The following is a 26,006-nucleotide window of genomic DNA, read 5'->3' on the forward strand; positions in this document are numbered from 1 at the left end:
CTTCAGAAAAAGTGAATATTAAGGCCCTTTACCAGTGAATTTCAGGCCAGATATGTAGATTCTTAGATGATTTAGAGAACTCCAAATAGTGAACTTCATTGACTGGTCTGAGATTACAACATATGACAACTGTTTCTGTCTAACAGATCTAGATATTCTTCTAAAAATAGCCTTATACTTTTTCAATTTAAGTTGAACCTTTTTATAACAAGATGGTTGGGGTACATGAAATGCCAGCATGGTATAAATTGTATAACAATGGCCATTTAACCAATTATGATATGATTGACAGAAGTGGTGTAGTGGTGTCATAGATATCACCAAATGAAGCCTTCAGTATCTTTGAAATTTATTGTCTAAAGAAACCAATTTAACCAAAAGTATTTATGATATTAATATTTTTAAAACTGTTCCCATTGTTAGCAGTCATGAAAAAATGCTTCCTTTGTTAGCAGTTTGACTTCGTGTTTTAAAACTTCCTTTTTTACAAGTTGGACTTCATATTTTAACCCTTTACCTCATGCAAGCGCCTTTTGACGCCTCTACTCCATTCACATGGAAGTACCTTTTGGTGTCTCTACTCCGTTCGTATGGAAGCGCCTTTTGACGCCTGCTGTAAAGATCAGCCATTTTAAGCAGGGTTTCATAGACCACCTTCAGGGAAAACCCCCTATTAGATACTACATTCATTTCTACAAATTACCATTACGTCAGATCACGTGGTCACTGTTTATGCTGTGGTTGAAATCTGCTATTTAAAGTAACTGGGTCGTATTCTCCACTCTCCAAAATGGAGGTCGCGGATTTCATTCAGTACATAAGAAGTTTTCAAGATTAGAATCTCTACTATGAAAGCTTCAATAACTTAGGTAAAGGCTCCCATATTGATGTAGGTAGCAATTAGTTTTTATAAATTATCACATTCAGATGACTTAGTGATGTAGACGCGGACAAAAAACTTGTAAATTTCGAGTATGAGAAATGGCAGCTATAGTTGGTCACACGGCTTCACTGACTTGATGGTGAATGAGTTCTCTCAAGATTTTAAGCACACAAAAAAATTCTTCCTTGAAAAATAATTACACAGCTATAACGATTGGACTTTACTCTTAAATTTTTCCTCACATAATAGATGTGTGTCAAAAATGTGAAATGGTTAAAATTGCTGTTAAACGTAACATACACTACATTGCTTAACAGTTAACAGGCAGGCCTATGTGTATGGAGTTGAATAGGTAACAGGTGTTCTATTTATAACACACTGCACTGGGTAACTTTGCTCTATGAGGTAAAGGGTTAAAACTGTTTCCTTTGTTAGCAGTTTGTTTTCCTGTTTTACTATAGCTGATTCAAGAATCAAGTTATATATGTAGAAGAAGACTAAGATAAAATAATGTCCAGTAATAATTTTTTGTTGTTGCTTATAAACAGATGTATAGAAATATTTGTATGCCACATCAGTAGCAGTATTACTAACAGCTACAGGCACTGCTACCACTATTATTATTATTATTAGTAGTAGTAGTAGTATTAGTTGTTGTTGTTGTTGTAGGGTTTAACGCCATTTTTCAGCACGCGATAGGCTATACATGGCGGCCAGTATTAATGGTGGAGGAAGAAACCGGGAAATCCCCAGAAAGAACCACCGACCCTCGAGAAGCTACTGGCAAGCTTTCTCACATATCCACATTGGCCGAATCCGAGACTCGAACCCACGCAGACAGAGGTGAGATGGCAGTGATCCGTAACGGTGAGCGCTTTAGACCACTCGGCCACTCGGGGCCCCAGTAGTATTAGTAGTAGTATTTTTATCATCATCATTTTTTATTATTATTATTATTATTATTATTATTGTTGTTGTTGTTGTGTCTCACTTGTTCTGCCTTGAGGGACCATTGACTTGTACTGTTTGATGGTCTCTCACTCTTTCCACCCTCTACTACTAGCTTTTCATTTTGATTTCTGTTTTTAGTGTCTATTGTGACAGGTTTTTGTAGTTAGATGATCTAAAATTAGAAATTGTTCCTAAAATGTTCAAGTATGTTGCAGTGCAGTTTGCTAAGTAATTGGAGTGCTGATATAGTGTTACCCTTGTACACCCTTTCAGTTTAGGTTTGTTGTTATATCAATTTTCAGGTACTGTGGTTGGGCATTTGTGATTCATGAACACATCTCTAGTCACATTAAATGGATGTCCACACAGAAATAATTTTGAATTTGTCATTTGATAGATTTCCTACGTTAATCAATCAAAACAAGTATGCAGCAGAATATATATATATACAGTGGAACCCCGCTATAATGCGATAATTGGGGTAAAAAAAATTGGATTGCATTAATATCGGGGTTGTGTTAATGCGGGGTTTTACAGTATTTTACTTTTTTCAGAGAACAACTCATTGGCACATATATGTGTATTCATGTCTAATGTATATGACGAATAGGGTATCAACACCGTTTACTATCGTGCCATCGTGGCATTCAGTTCATCTATAATGCATGTAATTCCAATGAAAAATTGCACACAGATATACAATATTGAATATTTTTTCCCAGATCATTGTGTCTGAATTCAACATCTAATATATAGCATGAATAGAGTATCAACACTGTTTACTTGCCGTCTGATATCGTACCATCGAGGTTTGAAATTAATCCATAAAATATGTAATTCCATTGCAAAAATTGCATACATATTTAAACTATTCAGTAATTGTGTCACACATCATTGTGTCTAAATTCAATGGGGAAAAATTAACAGCAATATTAGGTTAAGAAAGACAAAGCACGTGTACAGTTCATTATGTTCCAGGGTCTATGAACGGTGTCTGTACAGATTTCATACTGCTAACATTTTCACATATGCGTTTCTGTGTACATTTATCCATTGCAAATTTCCAATAATTAACACTTGTACGCTTATTCGTTTGAACGACTACAACAAGAATAATTACCAATCAACACGTGCTTTCAGCGTGCATATAACTTTTACTTCAGATTTTGTGAATATTGAAAGAAACATGTGAAAACTACTATACTAATCATTGCACAAAGTGCAAAGAACGACTTGCATTTGTGAACTTGCTTAACCATAACAGTAAAATATTTTTATAAAAAAATAGGAAATTAATAACGAGTTCATAAACAAACACCATACCCATGTAAAACCTGAGAACTAAGTGCAATAGGCCTGCAATGGTCACGAGTCACTTTTTTAAGAACGCATGTACAATTTCATACCCTTTCAATTTCCAGCTAATAAAGCAGACATTATTTAGTAGTCAACTGATTGCATTTAATAACACTGCCAAGACCAGCAAACATGTTGGCAGCTTTCGTTTTTTGAAGTTTATTAATTGTGAGAATCTTTTATCAACCACCGCATTGGATGCTGCTTGCTTGTGCATGCAGTTAAAGAAGAAATGCGTCAGCTATTGTTTGAGCAACGATTGTATACAGAATTAATTGAAGACAATCACAAAGACGACTTACTGGCTTTACTCATGGATCAGTAACAAGTAACATTTCCGATAATGTTTATTTTGGCATAACACTTCAAGAACCAGGTGAAATTGTTAAATTTCAGAAGCCAAGCCACGATCATATTATATTTGAATTCATACTCGAACTCTTCCCAAAATGATAATAAACGTTTTACACACTCTTACTTTAAAAAAAGTATTTTCCTGAGTATGAGAAAAATACCCCTGTATGTATTTAAAATTTCAGGAACCATGCCACAATCATATTTCTATATTGTATTATACTCGAATTCATAAACGTATCTTCCCCAAAATGATAATAATTTTTTTGTTGCGCAATGTGCAGAGAACACATTGCATTTGTGAACTTGCATTTCCATAATGGTAAAATATTTTTTTTTAGAAAATAGGAAATTAATGAGTCCATAAGTAAACCCTATATACACATGTAAAACCCGATAACTAAGTGCAGTAGGCCTGCAATGGTCACGAGTCACTTTTATAAAAAAAAATTACAGCTGAACACATGTACAATTTCATACCCTTTCAATTTCCAGCTAATAAAGTGGACATTATTTACTGGTCAACTGATTGCATCTAATAACACTGCCAAGCCCAGCAAACATGTTGGCGGTTTTTGTTTTTTGATGTTTATTAAATTGTGAGAATCTTTTGTCAACCACCCAATTGTCTGATGCTTGGTTGTGTATGCAGTTAAAGAAGAAACACATGTTGGCTATTGTTTGAGCAATGACTGTATACAGAATTAATTGAAGACATATACAGAATTAATTGAAGACAATCACAAGGATGACTTACTGGCTTTAATCATGGACCAATAATAAGTAACATTTCTGATTATGTTTATTTTGGCATAAGACTTCAAGAACCTGGTGATATATTGTTAAATTTCAGAAGCTACGCCATGATCATATTATACTAAAATTCATACGCAAACTCATATTAAATTCTAATTCATACGCGAGATCTTCTTCATAATGATAATAAATTTTGTATACACTATTTTATGTACTTTAAAGAAATTTTATTTTTTTCATGTGCAAATGAATATACGAAATTTCAGGAGCCATGCTACAACTGTTTATATCCAAATTCGCATTATAGCATGGCGCGTTTTAGCAGGTTGTACTGTATATATATATATATATATATATATATATATATATATATATATATATATATATATATATATGCGTTTTTATATACATTTTCTTGTCTTTTCATATTTTATGTCCATTTTTTGTTTTAGAAACTGTCCAATGCAGTAGGAACTCATGAACATTTCAATGGAACAAACATTGGATTTGTCATCCACCATTATGCAGGAAAGGTAACAACTTTGTACTTAATGTGCTTGCTGTGTATAGTAGGCATGTCATGAAAGTTATTGAATGATTTATGGCTGAGACAATCTGTGTTTGGTACAATGATGTAGGTACAAACACAGGATGGAAAACAAAGTATGTTAATCACACAGACACTGAAACATTTATTAGCCCCACCCCCAAATGGGATTTTAAATGTGTTTCATTGGAGTTTTCATTTTATCATCATTGATTGTTTATATTCTCAGCTTTCATGGTTCATGAATTATTTTATACATAAAATCTCATCTTTTATTATCTTATTGTTTACCATTCATGGATTTCTTGAATGTTTAAGTAGTCTTGTCATGTATCATTTATCATCTCATTGTTTGTTCTAACAGTCATGTATCATTTATCATCTCATTGTTGTCTGTTCTAACAGTCATGTATCATTTATCATCTCATTGTTGTCTGCTCTAACAGACATGTATCATTTATCATCTCATTGTTGTCTGCTCTAACAGTCATGTATCATTTGTCATCTCATTGTTGTCTGTTCTGACAGTCATGTATCATTTATCATCTCATTGTTGTCTGCTCTAACAGTCATGTCTCATTTATCATCTCATTGTTGTCTGCTCTAACAGTCATGTATCATTTATCATCTCATTGTTGTCTGTTCTGACAGTCATGTGTCATTTATCATCTCATTGTTGTCTGTTCTAACAGTCATGTCTCATTTATCATCTCATTGTTGTCTGTTCTAACAGTCATGTATCATTTATCATCTCATTGTTGTCTGCACATTGTTCTAACAGTCATGTATCATTTATCATCTCATTGTTGTCTGCACATTGTTCTAACAGTCATGTATTTTATCATCTTTTCTCATATATGATCAACTTTGTACAGAGAGATAGAGAGAGAGAGAGGTGACATGGTTTAAATGTGTATGTGTGTGTGTGTGTGTATGATTTCTTGTGAGAAAGAATCTTGGAACATGTGAAATTTATTCAACATACTACACTGAACTAAGAAGTATTACAAGTTTTTCCAGTATTCACTGTAAAGTGAATAAAATCAATTCAGTGTTTATTCGTATGAAATTAAGATGCACATTTGTTTTCTTTTATAACTGGAAATTCCTAGAGTACATTTGCTAACCATTTGAATTTTTTTTCTCACAAAGTAAGTTGAAATAAATTCACTTCAGCTAACATGTTTAAATGAACTGGGTACTCGAGCAAGTAATCGACCTAATCTTATATGTTAGATGTAACTTGCAACAGGTGTAAAATTGCGTTGGGGCTTCTATGCAAAGTATAATCTGACTCAACCAGGGAATTATCCTTGCTTTGTAGTTGGCAGTAGACCATATGATTTCATGGGGAAAGAATAAATTACAGGTGGTCTTTTATAGCAGGGGTCACTCAGATAAAAAAAATCCATATTTAGAACTGAAAATTCACATCTTTATGAGTTCACTTTCAGTTGTACATCTTATTTCAAGAAAAACAATAACAATTCAACTTGTTAGTTTGTTTAATCTCACAGTAATAATGCAAACTGATAATACACTTTTCAGAGAAAGAAAGATGCTAACAGGAGTTACTCATTTTATTTTTCTGCAATTTTTCTTTTTTTTTCTTTCAAGTTGTAAATGTGTAATCAGTTAAAAAATGACAGGTATCTAAGGTTTATTAATATCCCAATCCTGAGTGATTAGTTTGAAAGAGACAAGTATCAAATGTTTATAAAAATCCCAATATTGTGTAATTAATCTGAAAGAGACAAGTATCAGTTGTTTATAAAAATCCCAATATTGTGTAATTAATCTGAAAGAGACAAGTATCAAATGTTTATAAAAATCCCAGTATTGTGTAATTAATCTGAAAGAGACAAGTATCAGTTGTTTATAAAAATCCCAATATTGTGTAATTAATCTGAAAGAGACAAGTATCAAATGTTTTTAAAAATCCCAATATTGTGTAATTAATCTGAAAGAGACAAGTATCAGATATTTATAAAAATCCCAATATTGTGTAATTAATCTGAAAGAGACAAGTATCAGATGTTTATAAAAATCCCAATATTGTGTAATTAATCTGAAAGAGACAAGTATCAGATGTTTATAAAATCCCAATATTGTGTAATTAATCTGAAAGAGACAAGTATCAGATGTTTATAAAATCCCAATATTGTGTAATTAATCTGAAAGAGACAAGTATCAAATGTTTATAAAAATCCCAATATTGTGTAATTAATCTGAAAGACAAGTATCAAATGTTTATAAAAATCCCAATATTGTGTAATTAATCTGAAAGAGACAAGTATCAAATGTTTATAAAAATCCCAATATAAATGTGTAATTAATCTGAAAGAGACAAGTATCAAATGTTTATAAAAATCCCAATATAAATGTGTAATTAATCTGAAAGAGTCTAGTATCAGCTGTTTACACAAATCTCAATATTGTGTAATTAATCGGAAAGAGACAAGTATCCGATGTTTATAAATGTCCCAATTGTGAGTAATCAGTTTGAAAAAGACAAGTATCCTATGGTAATATCCCAATCCTGAGTAATTAGTTTAAAAATGACTGATATCAAATACTAAAACGTCAGTCCTGTGTAATCAGTTTGAAATAGAAAAGTGTCAAATGTTAATATGATAGTCATATGTAATGAGTTTGAAAGGACAAGTATAAAATATTAATATCCCAGTCACGTGTAATCAGTCGAAGAAGTCGTGTATCAAATGTTAATACCCAAATCCTGTGTAATCAGTTTGTAAAAGACAAATATCTGCGTCCATCTCTAATGCCTTTTAAAGAACATGATTAACAGGTTTCCCATTATGATAATGCATTTTAATCAGCATGATTAACAAGTTTTTCAGCATGATAAAAAATAAAGAAAAGTAGTTGTACAAAAGTATGAACAAAAGGAAATGTTATTTTGATGATATAATTTGTGTTCTTTTTTATTTCAAAGAAATTAAAAACAAAACTTACTAACTACCTTGAGCTGAAATGAATACTGAATTTTCCTATTCAGATATTTTTTGTATGTGGACTCCTTGCCGCTCTTCACCAATACAAGATGGCAAACTTTGAAGGGACTCCCTTGGTTTGAAATATATAAAGGATTTTATATCTGTTTGTTGCCATCATATTTGTTTGTATAAAAAAAATCAAAAAGAATTTCAACAAAAGTTGAATCATTTTTTAATCAGGGTTCTTTCTTCCCTAACTCCTATTTCATAGAGGCTTGTACTCCTCTTTCAGGTTTCCTAGCCTACGTGTTTTAATTTGTAGTCCTTACTAGGGATCATTAGGAGACCAATGTTTGCTATATGTTTGGTGTGAGAATGTTGTTTACTGATATACCCATTATGCAGGTGTTTGGAGTGGCTTAAAGGGTCAAATTTTATAAGAGTTATCTTTATTTATGCAGAGTCTTAATTAAGACAAATAAAATAGAATTATCTAGTATTGACATGTGGCAGTGACAGGAATCATCACTGCTGGCCCTTATTAGGCACCCCACAGTGGTCTCCTACTTCTTCCCCGCACTATTGTTCCCTATCTAACTGTTATCTGTGTTGCAAAGAAGACAATGAAGAGTTATCTCACTTGGTTATAGAGTTATCTCACTTGGTTATAGAGGTATCTCACATGCTGATAGAGTTATCTTTCTTAGTAGTGGAGTAATAACCTGATGAAATCTGCACATTTTAATTCCAGGCAGCAAGCACTGCAGTGAAAGAGAACTGTTTAATTTTTACACTGAATTTTCATGTTAACCTTCTTTCATTCATGATAACATACTTTTTCAAATGTAAACAAGAGGAGAAGCACAAATAGTTTTATTTTTAAATTGTTGTATAAGAAAGATTTTCATGGGTTTAACTTGTGGGCAGGAATTTAGCAAAACATCTTGTCCTACCTTAAAATTCTTATCCCGAGAGCCATATTTCTATTCCATGCCTGTGTTTTGTATCGTTGGTTTTGGTAAAAAGTATTCTCTATTTATTAACTCTTAGGTCCAGTATGATATTGATGGATTTTGTGAGCGTAACAGAGACGTCCTGTTCTTGGATCTCATATTGTTGATGCAGTCCAGTGAAAAGTGAGTATCTTGATCCAGTTGAATTGAAAACAGGTGTTACGACATTCATCAGATTTTGGGCAAATTTCAGATTTGTTTGGTAAATGTTTATGATCTCTAAAATAAACAATAATTGGAGGGGGGGGATGATGGTTTCAAATATCGTGTGTAAAAGCTCTGTTTCACCCAGAGCCTTGTGTCTCATCCCTGGATAGTGCTTCACTTTGTGCCTCTGTTGTCCTAGTTACATTACTGAGATGAGGTATGTTTTACCGGTCACTGGTTTCCCATCCAATGTCATTTTGTTACATCCATGTTTTTCAGCTTCCTGTATGATAAAAAGCTGCTGCATTGGCTTGTTGACTATTGTACTCAGATCTGTGACCAGAAGTGTATGAGTTGAAATCCTGCACAAACTATCATGTTGTAGTGGCTGTGGTGTAGTTCAGGGCAAGGCATTTTACGGCAGTTACATAGGAGGTCTAGATGTGTCATTAAACACCAATCAAAACACTACTATAAAGGTGACCTAGGTCATAGAAGTAATTACATGTACTTAATAATAGATCTTATTTTACAAGTGATAGACAAAATGTTAATGATTTTTAATTGTGTTTGATGAAAGGTAAGTATCTGGTGTGAGTAACTTTGTCATATTCAGAATTATAGGATCTTTTAGAAATGCTAATTGCTATTGAATTTCTGACATGGATGCACATTAAATTAATGACACAGGTTTTGCATTAAATTTATGACCATTTGAATATGACATTTATGACAGCTTGCATTTGAAATTTATGAAACAGCTCTGACATGTTAAATTCACTGATTAGTGTGGCAGATATTTACAAACTGGTCAGAGTAACATAACACTGATGATATCAAAAGATAAAACAAAATATAAATTGGATTTGTGAAACATAATAATCATGAGTTGACGTTACATGTATAAATATTTTTTTTCTGTTTCTAAAGTGAGTTCATTGCAAGCCTGTTTCCAGAAAGTGTTGATGCCCAATCCAAAGGGAGACCATCAACAGCAAGCAGCAAGATCAAGGTAGGATATAATTTTGTGTGGCATGTGGCTTGCATTACACAATTTGGCTACAGCCAGGGCTGCTGCTATGGTATTTTGTGCCCCAGATAAACCTTCTGCCTTGTGCCTCCTCCCCCTCAAGACATTGCTTATTATAAACTGTTCATTAGAATTATTACATATTCAGCTTGATAATTTATTGTCATTATTTAGTCTAAATATTTAATGATAATAAATGAATAACCTGTTTGTGTACTTTGGCCCTGGCTACAGAATGCAAGGTATAAAACAAATATGGTACCAGTCAGGAGAAGGCAAAAAGAAAGCATTAGTATTAGACCCTTTTCATTAAATTGCTTAGTTGTTAAAAGAGGCAAACCATATAATTTCGTTTATTTGCAGGATCAATAATATAGGTTATTTGAATATTTTAAGGTATAGGTTTTTAGAGTACCTGGATAGTTAGGTGAGCTTAGGGCATGGCCCAGCATCTGATGTACATCAGGTGTCATCCATTGTCTGTCAATAATTGCTGCTTTAAATTTCTCAAATATTTTAGGAAGAATATTGAACCAGACTTAGATGAGAGTATCCTAGATTGAATGTCTTTAAAGTTTGCAGAAATCCGTGCTGATCAGAAAGGTCATCCTTACTGAAAAATGGATGGACTTTTAAAAGACCTCTTCTTAAAAACTTCTGAACAAAATTTTATCCAGATTTGACAGAAGAATCCAGATATGAAGGGCTTTCAGTTTTGTATAAATGATACCAGCCACTTTCAAATATGGCTATTATGATCAAAATTTAAACAATTATAAATATACTTTTCCAAAAATAATAAACTGAAATTGACCAAATTTGACAGAAAGAATCCTCTTAAGACGGGATTCCAAATTGTGTACAAATTATGCTTGTTGCTATTGAATATGGTAGCAATTACTACAAATAGAAAAACTTTTCAATGACTTATTGAAATTGCTCATAAGGAATTGACCAGATTTGACAGAAAGCAACCTAGCTTAAAAAGGGTTTTGACCACTTCAGTGGCCTAAGTGGTTAGAGCGTCCACCTCGGATGCAGGAGGTCATGGGTTCAAACCCCAGCTGAGTCATACCAAAGACTTATAAAAATGGTACTAGCAGCTGCCTTGCTTGGCACTCAGTATTAAGAGGTTAATGTTAAGACTGGTCAGCCTGGTGTCAGGATAATGTGACTGGATGGTGACATTATGCTACATGTTGGTGGCATGATGCCCCAGTGTCAGACATGACTATAGACTTTCACAATGCAGAGATTGTAGCGATATGATTGAAAAATTGTTAAAGCTACATTAAAATTCCAAAACACACACATTAAAAGGGTTTTTAAGTTTGTACCTTTGATTCAAATGGCCACCATTAGTAAAAACAAAAACCTTTAGGCAATGCCTTAAAAACCTCTTAACTGAATTTGGCACTAAAGTTCATACAGATGATGATGATCTGACATCAAATGTGGCTGCTGTTACTAAAAATAGAAAACATTAAAAAGACTTCTAAAAACCATTTTAAAAAATTGACCTAATTTGACAGAAAGCATCATGGCATAAAGGACTTCCAGATTTACATAAGTGATGCATATCTGCCATGATCACATCATCAGTGTGATTGTTGATGTTATATAACTGAAAAATGTATGAGTGGAGGGATTTTGTTAAACTTTAAAACACATTATACCGGACCATCATTAAGGAGATAAACCATGGCAGGTCAAGGATACTAGTCATCATTTGCTAAAATAAATATGTTCATTTTTCATAGTTTTCTGAAATTATGGCATGTAATATATAGATTGATCTTTTTATGCTCAGATTACGCTTTATTGCCACTTACGTTTGTAATAAATTCCACTTATACCTCTCCTGTGTGAACCTACAACAAAGCAGTTTAGGTTCACATTTAATACAATTTCCTTTTGATCAGGTACCTGGGTAACTGATCGTTAGGATTGACAGGTACCCAGTAGAAATTTCCCAAACTTTTGACATCTCTACTAATGACACCCCTTGTGTTAAAGTGACTTTATTATTCAGTGAAATGTGAGATAATGATACCTGTTGTATATACTGTTAGCTTTACTACTTGAACAATGAGATAATGAGACATGTTATATTAATGTGTGATTTATTATGAGATATGTTGTATTAATGTGAACTTTATTACACAGTGAACTATGAGATAATGAGACCTGTTGTATTAACATGAGCTTTATTACACAGTGAACTGTGAGATAGTGAGATGTGTCATATTAATGTGAGCTTTATTACAGTGACCTGTGAGATAGTGAGATGTGTCATATTAATGTGAACTTTATTACACAGTGAACTATGAGATAATGAGACCTGTTGTATTAATGTGAACTTTATTACACCATGAACTGTGAGATAATGAGACCTGTTCAGGGCTTCTGTTAAATTGATAATTTATGGATTCCCAAGGACCCCCACATTTGAATTTTGTAGGGTCCTTACAAGATGTTAAAGGGTCCCACTTGATAGTTTCTAGAGTAAATTGTGTGGATAAATGTCCATTATAATGCCAGGAATAAAGAGACACAAAACCTTATCAGTTTTACTTATTTGTAATTCTTTAAATATTCATATATTAAAATTGATATCCTGTCAGTTGACTTGGGAACACACTACACAAGGCCTTTTTTCAGACAATAATATGTTGCGCCTTCCAAAACAAAAATATTAGGCAAGGCATCTTAATTACAGAACTGGATGATCATGAATTTAATTTTACATTTTTTACAATGAGCATTCATGTGCTCGATCACGAATTCTGAATTACATTACTCTCGAATTCTTCTTTCAGAGTTTGTGAAACTGTTGATTTGTTCTTTTATCTGATCTGACATGTTTCGAAGTTTGCATAGAGCCATCTGCTCTAACATGTTTCATTGTATAATATCCACAAGGCACACCGTAAAGCATCATGCTTATAATCTGGCACCATTTTCTATAAAACCAAAGACTGGTCCGCTACCTAATTTTGTTATGAATATAATGAATCTGTGAGGCTAAATTCAGATTGATGAAACCCATCTGTTTTCTTGGAAATAAATTGGGTCATATACAGTTGCTATAAATAGGAAACAAGGAAACTTCTTACACAGCAGTGATGTTTTTAAGGCAGACTCACAAATTTATATGAGTGGAATTAAAGAGATGAAACTAAAAATGAAAAAGACAACTTTTTACTGTATTTTATTTACTTTATATTTTAATTTACCAAAACAGCTAATCGATATACTGGAGAACATAAAACGTCATTTGTTGAAAAAAGGCATAATGATTATGACCAAAGCATAATGTCTGACTTGTATGTGTTTAACCCCCAAAATATTTATCCATATTTGCAAACGGCATTTTGTCCAAGTCTTAACGTGAAAGCAACAAATGGTAGTAATATTTATTATCATAGGGTTTATCTTCTAATTTTATTTTAATCCTCAGCATGTTGTCCTTTCGAGATCACGTGTACTATACTTATTTGGCTACACTCGGAAATGAGCATGACCTCAACAGATGGCATTGAAAATCCTTGAGACCTCTGTTTTGTGAAACCTTTACCATTTCTGCAAACTGGAGATCGACATGGTCAGCAGTTTTTTATGCGTCCTACGGGACTCTTAGGCTGGGGTTTTAATGCGTCGTTTTTAATTTTATTGTCTCAGGGATGCACATTTGTACACTATCAGAATCCCTGCTGCTGTATTAATGTGAACTTCACTACTCAGTGAACAGTGATATAATGAGACCTGTTGATGTGATTTTAATATTGTCTCTTTCCTTTTTAAAATACAGAGTGTCTTCTGAGAATTTAAAAATTAGATTCACACACAAAAACAATTACATGTACATTGAATCCTTTTAATGACATCATACAGATGTTTTGTTATAGTTATTGAATATTACACATTCAAATACAGTGGGGGGCCCTGAGTGGCCGAGCGGTCTAAAGCACTCTCTGTTACGGATCACTGGCATCTCACCTCTGTCTGCGTGGGTTCGAGTCTCAGATTCGGCTAATGTGGGTATGTGAGAAAGCTTGCCAGTAGCTTCTCGTGGGTCGGTGGTTCTTTCCGGAGGTTTTCCGGGTTCTTCCTCCACCATTAATACTGGCCACCATGTATAGCCTATCGTGTGCTGAAAAATGGCGTTAAACCCCACAACAACAACAACAACAAATACAGTGGAAGATTATATGGTACACAAACTTTACATGTAACTCAGATTGACATTAGATTCATGATAAATGGTTTTGATGTTGCAGACCCAGGCCAACAAGCTTGTAGACACTCTTATGAAGTGCACCCCACACTACATTCGATGTATCAAACCCAATGAGACAAAGAAAGCCCGGGATTTTGAAGATGGAAGGTGGGTATCATATGCATACACACAAAAATATTTCCACACTGGAGCTTGAAAATAAATAAATGAAATGAAGCATTTTTTATAAACAAATGGCTTATATTTTGTTCAGGTTCTATTAAGGGAGACCTTGTTGCTCAGTGGATATTTTATCTGATTCATAATGACATTTTAATGGGTTCAAATCCTGCTCTGACTGGATCTCTGGGCAATGTACTTCACTCACATTGCATCAGCATTAGAGGGGGAATTACTCATAGATACCTGTTGGTATCATGTTACTTTTATTGATGTCAGAGCATCTATGTAGTGCAACTGTACATCTGTTTGGTGTTACAGTACATCTGTGTAATGTAATGGTTCATCTATGTAGTATAACAGTACATCTGTTTAGTGTTGCAGTACATCTATATGTGACAGTACATCTGTGTAGTGTGACAGTACATCTGTTCAGTGTTACAGTACATCTATATGTGACAGTACATCTGTTTAGAGTTGCAGTACATCTATATGTGACAGTACATCTATGTAGTGTGACAGTACATCTGTTCAGTGTTACAATACATCTATATGTGACAGTACATCTGTTTAGTGTTACAATACATCTTTATAATGTGACAGTACATTTGTGTAGTGTTTCAATACATCTAATTAGTTTTATAGTACATCTGTTTAGTATGACAGTACATCTGTGTAATGTGACACTGCCTCTGTGTGGTGTAATAGTACATCTCTTAGTGTCACACTACATACAGTGTGTATGTATTTTTTGTTGCAGTTAATTTTATGGACAAGAGTGGACTTTAATATTTGAAGCTTGAATGTCAATATTTTTTGCAAAGATCAGAATGGTAAATGAAATCTGAAATGTAAACCCCAAACATCAGATATATTTAAGGCTCCTGTCTGGAAATATTTCAGGTTTCAGGAGTCAGATAAATTTAAAAGTACTGTACAATTACTGTAATAATAAAACCTTATGCAGAAAATGGACAATAATAATAGTATATTTATTAGTACAGTCGGCTCCACTTAAATGCATATTGCTTAATTGCATAGATCACTTAAGTGCATAGTGAAAGTATGATCCCATTTTACATTGTAAATATACATGAATTCCGCTTAAATGCATATTCTATTTATATGCATAGCTTGGGTCTGGTCCTGAGGCTATGCATATAAGCGGAGTTGACTGTACTAGTAACCTTGCTGTACACTTAAAACACCAACAAAACAGTATAGTCATTACCTGTAAAGACAACTGAACAGGGGCTGAGTTTCTGTAACAATACATACTGTATAGTCACTCCTGTATTACAGTATGTAGTGTATTGCCATCATTTGGATACATGGTATATGTTGTATCACACTCAAATATATATATATGTATGTATGTATGTATGTGTGTGTGTGTGTGTACGTATATATATATATATATATATATATATATATATATATATATATATATATATAGTATTGCAACCAAGCAGGTGATGTACAGCTGAACACTAAATAATTTGTAGTGTGCTGATGTGCCATTAAACACAAATCAGTCAGTGAATCAGTTAATCAGTCCATCAATTAGTCATCCACAGTATCCTTGTCAGTCAATGAATCAGGTAGTCAATCCATCAATTAGTTATCAAGAGCATCCTCATCAGTTGATGAATCAGATAGTCCATCAGTTAGTAATCCACAGCATCCATATCTGTCAGTGAATCAGTCAGTGAATCAGTTAGTCATCCTCATGATCCTTGTCAGTCAATTAATTAGAAAATGAGTCATTCTTCCACTGCATCCTTTTCAAGTGAATCAGTTAGTCATTCACATCATCCATATCAGTCAATCCATCAGTTAGTCATCCTCAGCATCCTAATCAGTCATTGAATCAGTTAGTGAATGAATCAGTCATCCACAGCATCCTTGTCAGTCATTGAATCAGTCATCCATGGCATCCTTGTCAGTCACAGTCATCCATGGCATCCTTGTCAGTCAATGAATCAATTAGTGAATCAGTTAGTCTTCCACAGCATTCTTGTCAGTCAGTGAATCAATTAGTCAGTGAATCAGTTAGTCTTTCACAGCATCCTTGTCAGTCAGTGAATCACTTAATCAATGAATCAGTTAGTCTTTCACAGCATCCTTGTCAGTCAGTGAATCAGTTAGTGTTCCACAGCATCCTTTTCAGTCAGTGAATCTGTCAGTCCATCAATTGTCATCCACAGTGTCCTTGTCAGTCAATGAATCAATTAGTCAATGAATCAGTTAGTCTTCTACAGCATCATTGTCAGTCAGTGAATCTGCCAGTCCATCAATTTTCATCCACAGCATCCTTGTCAGTCAGTGAATCAGTTCGTCATCCACAGCATCCTTGTCAGTCACTGAATCAGTTAGTCTTCCACAGCATTATTGGCAGTCAATGAATCAGTTAGTCATTCCATCATTTAGTCATCCACAACACCTTTGTCAGTCAGTTAATCATTTGGTCATCCACAGCACCCTTGTCAGTCATTGAATCAGTTAGTCTTTCACAGCATCCTTGTCAGTCAAAGAATCAGTTAGTCAGTCCATAAATTAGTCATCCACAGCATCCTTCTTGGTCAGTGAATCAATTAGTGAATCAGTTAGTCTTCCACTGCACCTTTGTCAGTCAATGAATCAGTCATCCACAGTATCCTTGTTGGTCAATGAAGCAATTAGTCAGTGAATCAGTTAGTCTTCCACAGCACCCTTGTCAGTCAGTGAAGCATTAGTCAGTCTATCAGTTAGTCATCCACTGCATCTTTGTGCATATACTGTTTAATCTCTGTCTCTATTGACTTCTCTGCTTTCATTTTAACATTACTTAATATAATATTTTTTAATTGTGCCTGACTGTCATCTTACACTGTAATTTATAATTTGATTTTGGTTCAGGGCAGGTAGATTTTGAGCACTAGATTAAGCAAATCTGTTCTGTGTCAGTTATTGTGATAATAGTGAGAATGGTTTAAATTACATTCATGTTGATTGTAGATTGAATTCTTACTACTTATACATGATGTGTAAAATATTCACACAGAGTGGTCTGGGAAAGGGAAGAAACCCCAGAATCCAAAGCAAACAATATAACTTGAATTCTTTCTTTTCAGAGTGAAGCATCAAGTTGAATATCTTGGCTTGAAAGAGAATATTCGTGTGAGACGAGCAGGATTTGCTTTCAGAAGAGAGTTTGCCAAATTTCTCAGAAGGTGAGTGAGATTAACATTATCATGTGAAATGCCTTGTTTTCTAATTAACTTTACTGGTCATAGTCAAAAGACCTGATGTTATGGTGTCATCTATCATCCATTAGCATAAGTTTGTTGTCACTGAAAATCTTATTATGATGTCTAGCTTATACTAATTAAAAATTATACCGTCTAATTGTCAGTATGGATGCCATCTTAAAAATTTTGTTATCATAGCTCTACTTGAACAGAAAGTCATTTTTACATGGGGTTTTCACCAGAAGACTTAGAATCTTCTCTGGTTGGTCTTAAATTAATGACGCAGATTAGACATCCAGTGTGGCAGCCATAGCAGCAATCTTCAAAATCTTGTTATTTCTGCTCCGGAATGAAGACCGCTCCAGTGGTCTAATGGTTAGAGCATCTGCCTTGGATGCGGGAGGTCGTGGGTTTGATCACCAGTTGAGTCATACCTAAGACTTAAAAAGTGGTACTAACAGCTGCCTCGCTTGGTGCTCAGCATTAAGAGGTTAGGACTGGTCATCTTGGTGTCAGGATAATGGGACTGGATGGGACATCATGGTACAAGTCTGTGGCATGATGCCTCAGTGGTATACATCACTAGAAACTGCCACAATGCAGACATCGTAGTGACATGACTGAAAAATTGTTAAAGCTACATTAAAAATCCAAGTCACACACACACACACTACTCCGGAATGAAAGGTCATGTCTTGAAAATATTATCTTTACTTCTTTTTAATGGATGGCTATATCAGCATGGTATTTTCAGCAGTAGACTTCTTATGAACCTAGTTGGTCCTAAATGAAAATGGTGCCAGTCATACATCCAATATGGCTGCCATGATGACCGTCTTAAAAATATTGTTGTCACTGCTACTCCTGATTATGACATGAGCTTTTTAGCAAAACACTTCTAATGTCCATTTTGTCCTAAATGAAAATAATGTCAAACTCACATCCAATATGTGCACAACAGTAGACAATTTGAAAATATTGTTATCATTGAAGAATATCAGAGATGGTTTCAGCACTCAACATTAATAGGATAAAAAGAAGAAATGTTCTTCTCTTGAAATTGTGGAAACTCTTCCCATCCAATAGAGCATCAGTCTTTTAGAGGGACTCTTGGTGTAATTGTGTCCACAACTTCCATATTATTTGTATGAGGTCCATAATCCATTAATTCTGTAAAATGCAGCGATGTAATTTGTAATGTAATGCACTGTTTGACTGGTTGTACTTCATTACAGGTTGTGTCACTCTCATCACTCGTGCTAGCATGCTTCACAATTCATGACACTATATAGCAGTATTGTTTTCCAATTATCACTGATCGTGTTCTCAGTGGTTAAGATATCATTACCCTGCACATAATCCATGAGGGTTGTCTGAGGCGGTAGAAGCGGAAAAAACATCTTCATCCCAGTTTTCTTCTTTCTTCCTGTGGCACACCAAAAATCTCTTCTGATAGCACTTTGTATCATCTCAACTGTCACCACATCCCATGTAGAAGTCAGCAATTGCATTGCATCCAGCAGTCATATGTCATACCATTGCTAATGCAGTTGACACATCATCCATCATGAACAACTCATACCTCACAGCATCCATCAGGAACAACTCATGCCTCATGGCATCCATCAGGAACAACTCATACCTCACAGCATCCATCAGGAACAACTCATGTCTCATGGCATCCATCAGGAACAACTCATGTCTCATGGCATCCATTAGGAACAACTCATGCCTCACAGCATCCATCAGGAACAACTCATGTATCATGGCATCCATCAGGAACAACTCATGTCTCATGGCATCCATCAGGAACAACTCCTGTATCATGGCATCCATCATGAACAACTCATGCCTCACAGCATCCATCAGGAACAACTCCTGTATCATGGCATCCATCAGGAACAACTCATGTTCTCATGGCATCCATCAGGAACAACTCATGCCTCACAGCATCCATTAGGAACAACTCATGCCTTGCAGCATCCATCAGGAACAACTCCTGTATCATGGCATCCATCAGGAACAACTCATGTCTCATGGCATCCATTAGGAACAACTCATGCCTCACAGCCTCCATCAGGAACAACTCATGTATCATGGCATCTATCAGGAACAACTCATGTCTCATGGCATCCATTAGGAACAACTCATGCCTCACAGCATTCATCAGGAACAACTCCTGTATTACGACATCCATCAGGAACTCATGTCTCATGGCATCCATAGGAACAACTCGTGCCTCACAGCATCAATCATGAGTAGCTCGTATATCATGGCATCCATCAGGAACAACTCATGTCTCATGGCATCCATCAGGAACAATTTATGTCTCCATAATCTTTTCATGCTCATAATTTTAACTGTTCATATTATGCTTGTGTCCATCAGCTCAAGTTTTGAAGTTGTGGGAAAGGTTGGAGTAAGAAAGCATTTTTTATGTGTGTGTCTATCAGCTCAGATTTTGAACTTGTGGGGGAGGTTCGAGTAAGAAAGCTTCACATTTGACAAATCCAGTTTGAAGCATGCAGTTATTTGAGAAAAGCAGGATCTTTCTGTTCTGCACTATCACTGGCTGATTATTTTTTTTATCTATGACTACAATATTTCCATACTTTTCTCTCTGCCTAGTATGTTACTTACAAATCTATCTTGTTATATCCCTTGAAGCTTATTGGATTTTGTGATTTTCCAGTTGATAATTTCTTAACTAAAAAACTTTTTACATGCAGAAAATCTGTTAATCTTTTCATTGCTTTTTTTCTACATTTACATGGGTCCCCTACTTGTAACAGCAACCTTGATGGTAATATGGCTTTGGAAAAAATAAAGTCTGTAGTCTACTTCCATTACACTTTTGGGATTCAGAGAATTTGTCAGATTTTTTATAGCCTTGATTTAAATGTATTAAATGGTTATAGCGGTTGGTAACTTTCATGTTTAATAGAATATGGATGTACTGACTTTTATTTTTACCAGCTTGAGTATCTGCATCACATCTGTGTGGATGTACTGACTTTTATTTTTACCAGCATGAGTATCTGCATCACATCTGTGCATCAATAGGCTGCTCCATCTACTAAAAATAGCATTTCTTTAACATTGCACTCACTGTTAATCACTTTATTTTTTATTTTTCCTGATTGAAATTGTTTGCATTCATGGAACACGATTTGTTTTAAATTTGTAAGTCCAAAGGGATTAAAGAATCCTCAGCTAGATTGCAACTGTGTCAATTAAATAATTTCAAAGACTGGAGGTGGGGTATGATTCATTATTGACCAGAGGCAAGCTGTAGTGAGATACAATGCTATTTGATAAATCCACTTCATTGCTGTAATCAGATAGTCTTTTTTTCCATAACATATTAGTCAACATGTGTTTGTTTTAACCATTTAGAAGAAAATTATGAAGCATTTTATATTGTTTCACTGCATGTGTATACATGTATACTGGTAGGTGGTAGTTGTTATTTCCACTCAGTGTTTTTAATATGTTATGAGATAATTAAGGATAGAGAGGAATGTTGTTGTTGTTGTTGTTGTTGTTGTAGGGTTTAATGCCATTTTTTAGCACATGATAGGCTATACATGGCGGCCAGTATTAATGGTGGAGGAAGGACCCCGGAAAGAACCACCGACCCACAAGAAGCTACTGGCAAGCTTTCTCACATACCCACATTGGCTGAATCCGAGACTCGAACCCATGCAGACAGAGGTGAGATGGCAGTGATCTGTAACGGAGAGCGCTTTAGACCACTCGGCCACTCGGGGCCCCAGAGAGGAGAGAGATAAATCATAAAGTGTTTGAGCACTAGTATCATTGTATATAAAATAAAGAATAAAAATGATACCTCTATATGAAAATAATATTTAATATGTCTTTTAGATAGATCCTTTCTTCAGGTGAAAATGTTGCTGAAAAATGTAAATCCTTCTAAAAGTGCATCCTTGAATGTTTAATCCAAATGAACAGTAGTATTGTAAAATACTAGAACTATTGCATGAAGCACAAAAACTAATGAAACACTATTTATATACACTAATTACAGCAGAGTAGTGAAGCTCACACTTTACTGATGTTTGGACAAAATCTCAGAATCAACATCATGTCAGTCAAGTCTCCAGGAACACACATAATGTTTGTCTGGTAGATAATCAGGAAATTGTTGAATTAAACAAGTCCAGCTATCTCAGAGCCACAGATAATTAGGTCCAGTCTTTCACACATTGTAGTAACACTTAATCTATTTAATATCAGTGCTCTTCATGGGTGAGGTCCGTTAATACAAGTGACATCTTCCTTTTCCATCTTGATCTGCATGACCTGTTCAGCATACCAGTTGTGGACGTGTGATTTTGATTCTGCTTTGTTTTCTTTATTTGTTGTAAAGTCTAGTGATTGAAGTTGGTTTTTACATGAGGCAGGCTAAATTAAATGAGTGATTCCATTATCTTTCAGTTGAGTTATCAGCTTCACACTTTAATGGGCTATGCAGACATCAAATATTGCCACTATTTGCTGACTGCATTGAGCAAGCTGCAGTTAGTCATATATCTGGTTCACATCTGGATTGATAAGATTATCCAAAATGAAGGAGATCTAAGTTGAATTTTTCCATTATAAAATCACTGCATTAATGCCATAATTGCTTGGTGTTCTTAATAATACGTATTGAAAATGATCTTCATCTGTTTCATTGTAAATTTCATCTATGAGATGTTAGGTAATAACATTATTTATTTATTTATCAACCTATTTGTTAAACTTAAGGTATGCAATCCTGACCCCAGAAACTTGGCCTCAGTGGCGTGGAGACCTTCGGCAAGGAATCAACCATCTCATGAACCATGTCAACATGGACAAGGACCAGTTCCAGCTTGGCAAAACGAAAGTCTTCATCAAAAACCCAGAATCTGTAAGCATATTTAGGTGTAGCTTATTCCAGAATCTAGTTGAATACTTCAGTTTGTAAAAATTGTATTACGGTCTTTGTATTTACATTAACACACTGGAAATTGAACTGGGAAGTGTGAAAGTAGATAGCAAAATTATTGGATCAGAGCATGCTATATGTTGATTTGAACTCAGGTAGGGCCATAAGGTCAAGGTCAAAATGATGTTACAAAGTTACTCTAATTGTTAATAATAGTTTACTTTAGATAAGTAGTGTCTTTTATACAGAATTGAAAAGGTCTCAAAGTATCTATATACTACATTATTGGTCACTCAGGAGTCTGAGTTCTCCAGGGATTGTTTAGATTTCCCGTTGTCATGTTAAATCAGTTTTATATATATGACACTGGCATAACCACTGATCAATACTTCTGTATGTTTTGGACTTCCAAGAAGTTTGAAAGAAACAAAAATGGGAGTATAGAGCACAGATACTTTATATTTCCAGTTTACTCATCAGTGTATATAGTTCTATATCAGGAATTCCAAAATTAATTTTGTTCCACATTAATTAACATGATATTCACATATTTGTGAGATTTAATAAATATATTTCAAAGATGTTACCACATAATTTTTTCAGTCAAAAAACTATTTACTGTATGAGGACAGATTTCTCTGCAGATTTTGTCCTTGTTCTAAATTCTGGTCACCTATGGCATAGCCATGTGGTGCCAGTAACTGGATGGGTTTTATCAAGTGAGATGTTGATTAATGAGGTCAGTGGTGCAGAGCAGACCTTGTTACAGAGTGTGCCACTCACTAGTGGGAAAAGACAAGAAATGCAATAGAAAGAAACCTCACAAAGTTTACAGGGTGTGTGTGTTTGTGTGAAAGAGAGCAAGAGAGAGAAAGAGCTTAGGTAGGTGAGGCAAATGAAAAAACAATTTAATAATTTTGTTTCTCCTTCAAATACATTCCCCAATCATGTTGCATTAGGAATATTAGCCTATTAGTGAATCCAGACGAAAATTGTCGTTTCCAGTATATCTCAAAAGACAATGAGCAGTAACTCTTGACCATTACCTTCCGTTACCACCTCCGGGTGTTGCTAGTTTAAAGTTTTGCTGCTTTACTTGTAACATTGTACAGTCTAACCTCTGACAATCCAAGCCTTTTTGTGTGTTTTAATTGGACCATCCAATGTTCCTTTTAGGATCTATTGTGTGGAGTAATCATTCTTTTGCAGGCTGTGTACATAGTTTTTACAACTTTTTCTGCCAAATTAGAGTGATATGTCACCTTTCAGGCCTTAATCCTGTTAGGACCATGTCATAACAATGCTATACATTGACCTTATAAAAGATAATTGAGTTAGCATGACTTTGACTACATTCGCTTACTCCTTTTGTAATGGAGATAATATTAGCGAGTTTTAATATGTTGCATTGATAATTTATGCTTGGTTTCTCCTTATTTGGTGGTGTTTTTGATAGAAAAGTAAGCATTATGCACCAGTTCAGTGTGGCTATATGCTTTTAGCATGACTTTTTACTTTTCAGTTGGTAGCAAGAGTGATTTAGTGAGTTAGTACTATACTGCATTACGAATTTATGTTTTCTTTTTCTTTGCTTGTGTTGTTTTAATGGGTATGTCATCCAAGTGCAGGGTATCCTGTCTACATGCCCTTTCCATCGACCCAAACTATCTTCAGTTCAGATTGGATGGTTTGGTGGTCCTCTTGACACAACCTGGCTATGTAGCCAAAAATTGGTTACCATCTGTTGGTAACCAGAGTCGTCATTTTCTCACTGTCTTCCATAGACAGGTTGAGAGCAGCAGCCATGCAAGATCCTGTCAGCGCTCTCAAATCACTACTTGAAATGAACAGAAACAAGTTGTGGCATGAATAAATGCCTCTTCCTTCCAGTGAATGCTGGGAAACAGGATATCATTCCTCAAGCTCTTGCTTCATGGCTGAGTTGAGTTGAGTCACCTCATGAAGATTACCACTCATGAGATTCGAGCCATCTCTGCGAGCCTTGTGTATAACATTTTGATTTAAGATATAATAGAAGCTGTTGGCTGGCATGTAGAGTCAACCTTCTTGAGTTTTCATCTCAGAGATTTAGCATTGCAAGGCAAACCTTGAATATGGTAGGTCCTGTGACAGCAGCACATATGGCCACCAGACTCAACTAAACCAATCAGCACAGCCTGTTAGCTTTGCAGGATTCACTTGTGAAAATTTGTAGGTAAGAAGATTTCAATTTCATCTTCTTAACCATATGTATGGCTCACAGGTCAAGTGACCCCATGCTGTGTTGCTTATGTAATTAGGAGAATGTGTTATCATTCACATGGGGAAGCCAACTGTCGTTCCCTAGAAGGATACCCAAGGTAGAGGTCAGGTGCTCAGCATTCCCTCCTATTACCTATTCTTCTAATTTAATGTGATTGGGGAATGTATTTGAAGGAGAAAGAAAATTTTAAGTAAATTATGTTTGTCCTAGGATACTTACCTAATCACTTTACTTTAAATGAAAACTCCCAACCAACCCACCATGTGAGCATCTTCATTAGTATCTCTGCCAGCTATAAACTAGTGACACTTGGCAGTGGCAAGTGGAGGTAATGGGCAAGAATTATTGCCCATTGTCTATTAATAAAGACAGGAAAATATGATTTTCATCCTTTAGTGGGGTTGGATTCACGATATAGCAGGCTAATATTTCTAACATAATTGGGTAAGTATACTTGGAGAAACATAATTTACTTAAAATGTGCTATTTTTTAAAGTTGATTTTTAGGTCACCTGACTATAAGGCCAGGTAGGTGTATGGTATAGCCCTGTGTCAGTCATGTGCCATTTGCCATGTGTTAAATGATCATTCATCAACAATTGCTTATTACCACTCAGGAGTCCAGATTTGATCTGATATTGGAATATGGCTATATATCATCACAAGTTTGGAGTTAAGTAAATGAGTAAGAGGTAATCTAGCATCTTGTTGGCTAACCTTGTTACCACTCTTGAGATCATATTTATCCGCCTATTATTAAGTACGATCTCAGATGAGTTCAGTAACAAGTGAGATCTATGCATACTAATGAGGTATTCTTGCATCTGATTGGTTGAGCTTGTTACCCCCTTTATAATCCTTACTTCTGATCTGGTTAATATCGTCAAGATCATTAAAAATCAAGATATTTGATCAAACATGGAGTATATGCTTATATGATAAAGATCTTGAATGAATAAGTGAGATCCACACATATAAGATGATTTTGTATCAGATTGGCCAAGATTCGTACCACTCTGGAAGCCATATTTCTGACCCGAATTTTATCAGACTTAAAATAATGTTATATCGTCAAGATTTTGAATGGTAATAAGTGAGATTGTGCATCAGATTGGCTGACTTGTTACCACTGGAAGCCTGATTTCTGATCTGATTTTGATCGAACTTGGAATCTTTGGCTTCTATCA

At 34.9% G+C, this 26,006-nt stretch overlaps 1 protein-coding gene across 3 annotated transcripts in view; it reads left to right on the forward strand.

Annotated features, from left to right (window-relative positions):
- Nucleotides 1-26,006, forward strand: part of LOC149801784 (unconventional myosin-Ie-like) — a 149,003-nt gene that overhangs the window by 81,475 nt on the left and 41,522 nt on the right. For all 3 annotated transcript variants that reach the window (XM_089956128.1, XM_089956130.1, XM_089956129.1), the window contains exons 14-19: nt 4,753-4,833; nt 8,855-8,940; nt 9,895-9,976; nt 14,275-14,381; nt 17,507-17,605; nt 22,394-22,538. In XM_089956128.1, the coding sequence (XP_089812254.1) occupies nt 4,753-4,833; nt 8,855-8,940; nt 9,895-9,976; nt 14,275-14,381; nt 17,507-17,605; nt 22,394-22,538 (600 nt within the window). The remainder of the gene's footprint in view (nt 1-4,752; nt 4,834-8,854; nt 8,941-9,894; nt 9,977-14,274; nt 14,382-17,506; nt 17,606-22,393; nt 22,539-26,006) is intronic.

Source organism: Sinohyriopsis cumingii, chromosome 4 (genome assembly GCF_028554795.1).
Source record: "Sinohyriopsis cumingii isolate HCF-2022 chromosome 4, ASM2855479v2, whole genome shotgun sequence".
Lineage (NCBI taxonomy): Eukaryota > Metazoa > Mollusca > Bivalvia > Unionida > Unionidae > Sinohyriopsis > Sinohyriopsis cumingii.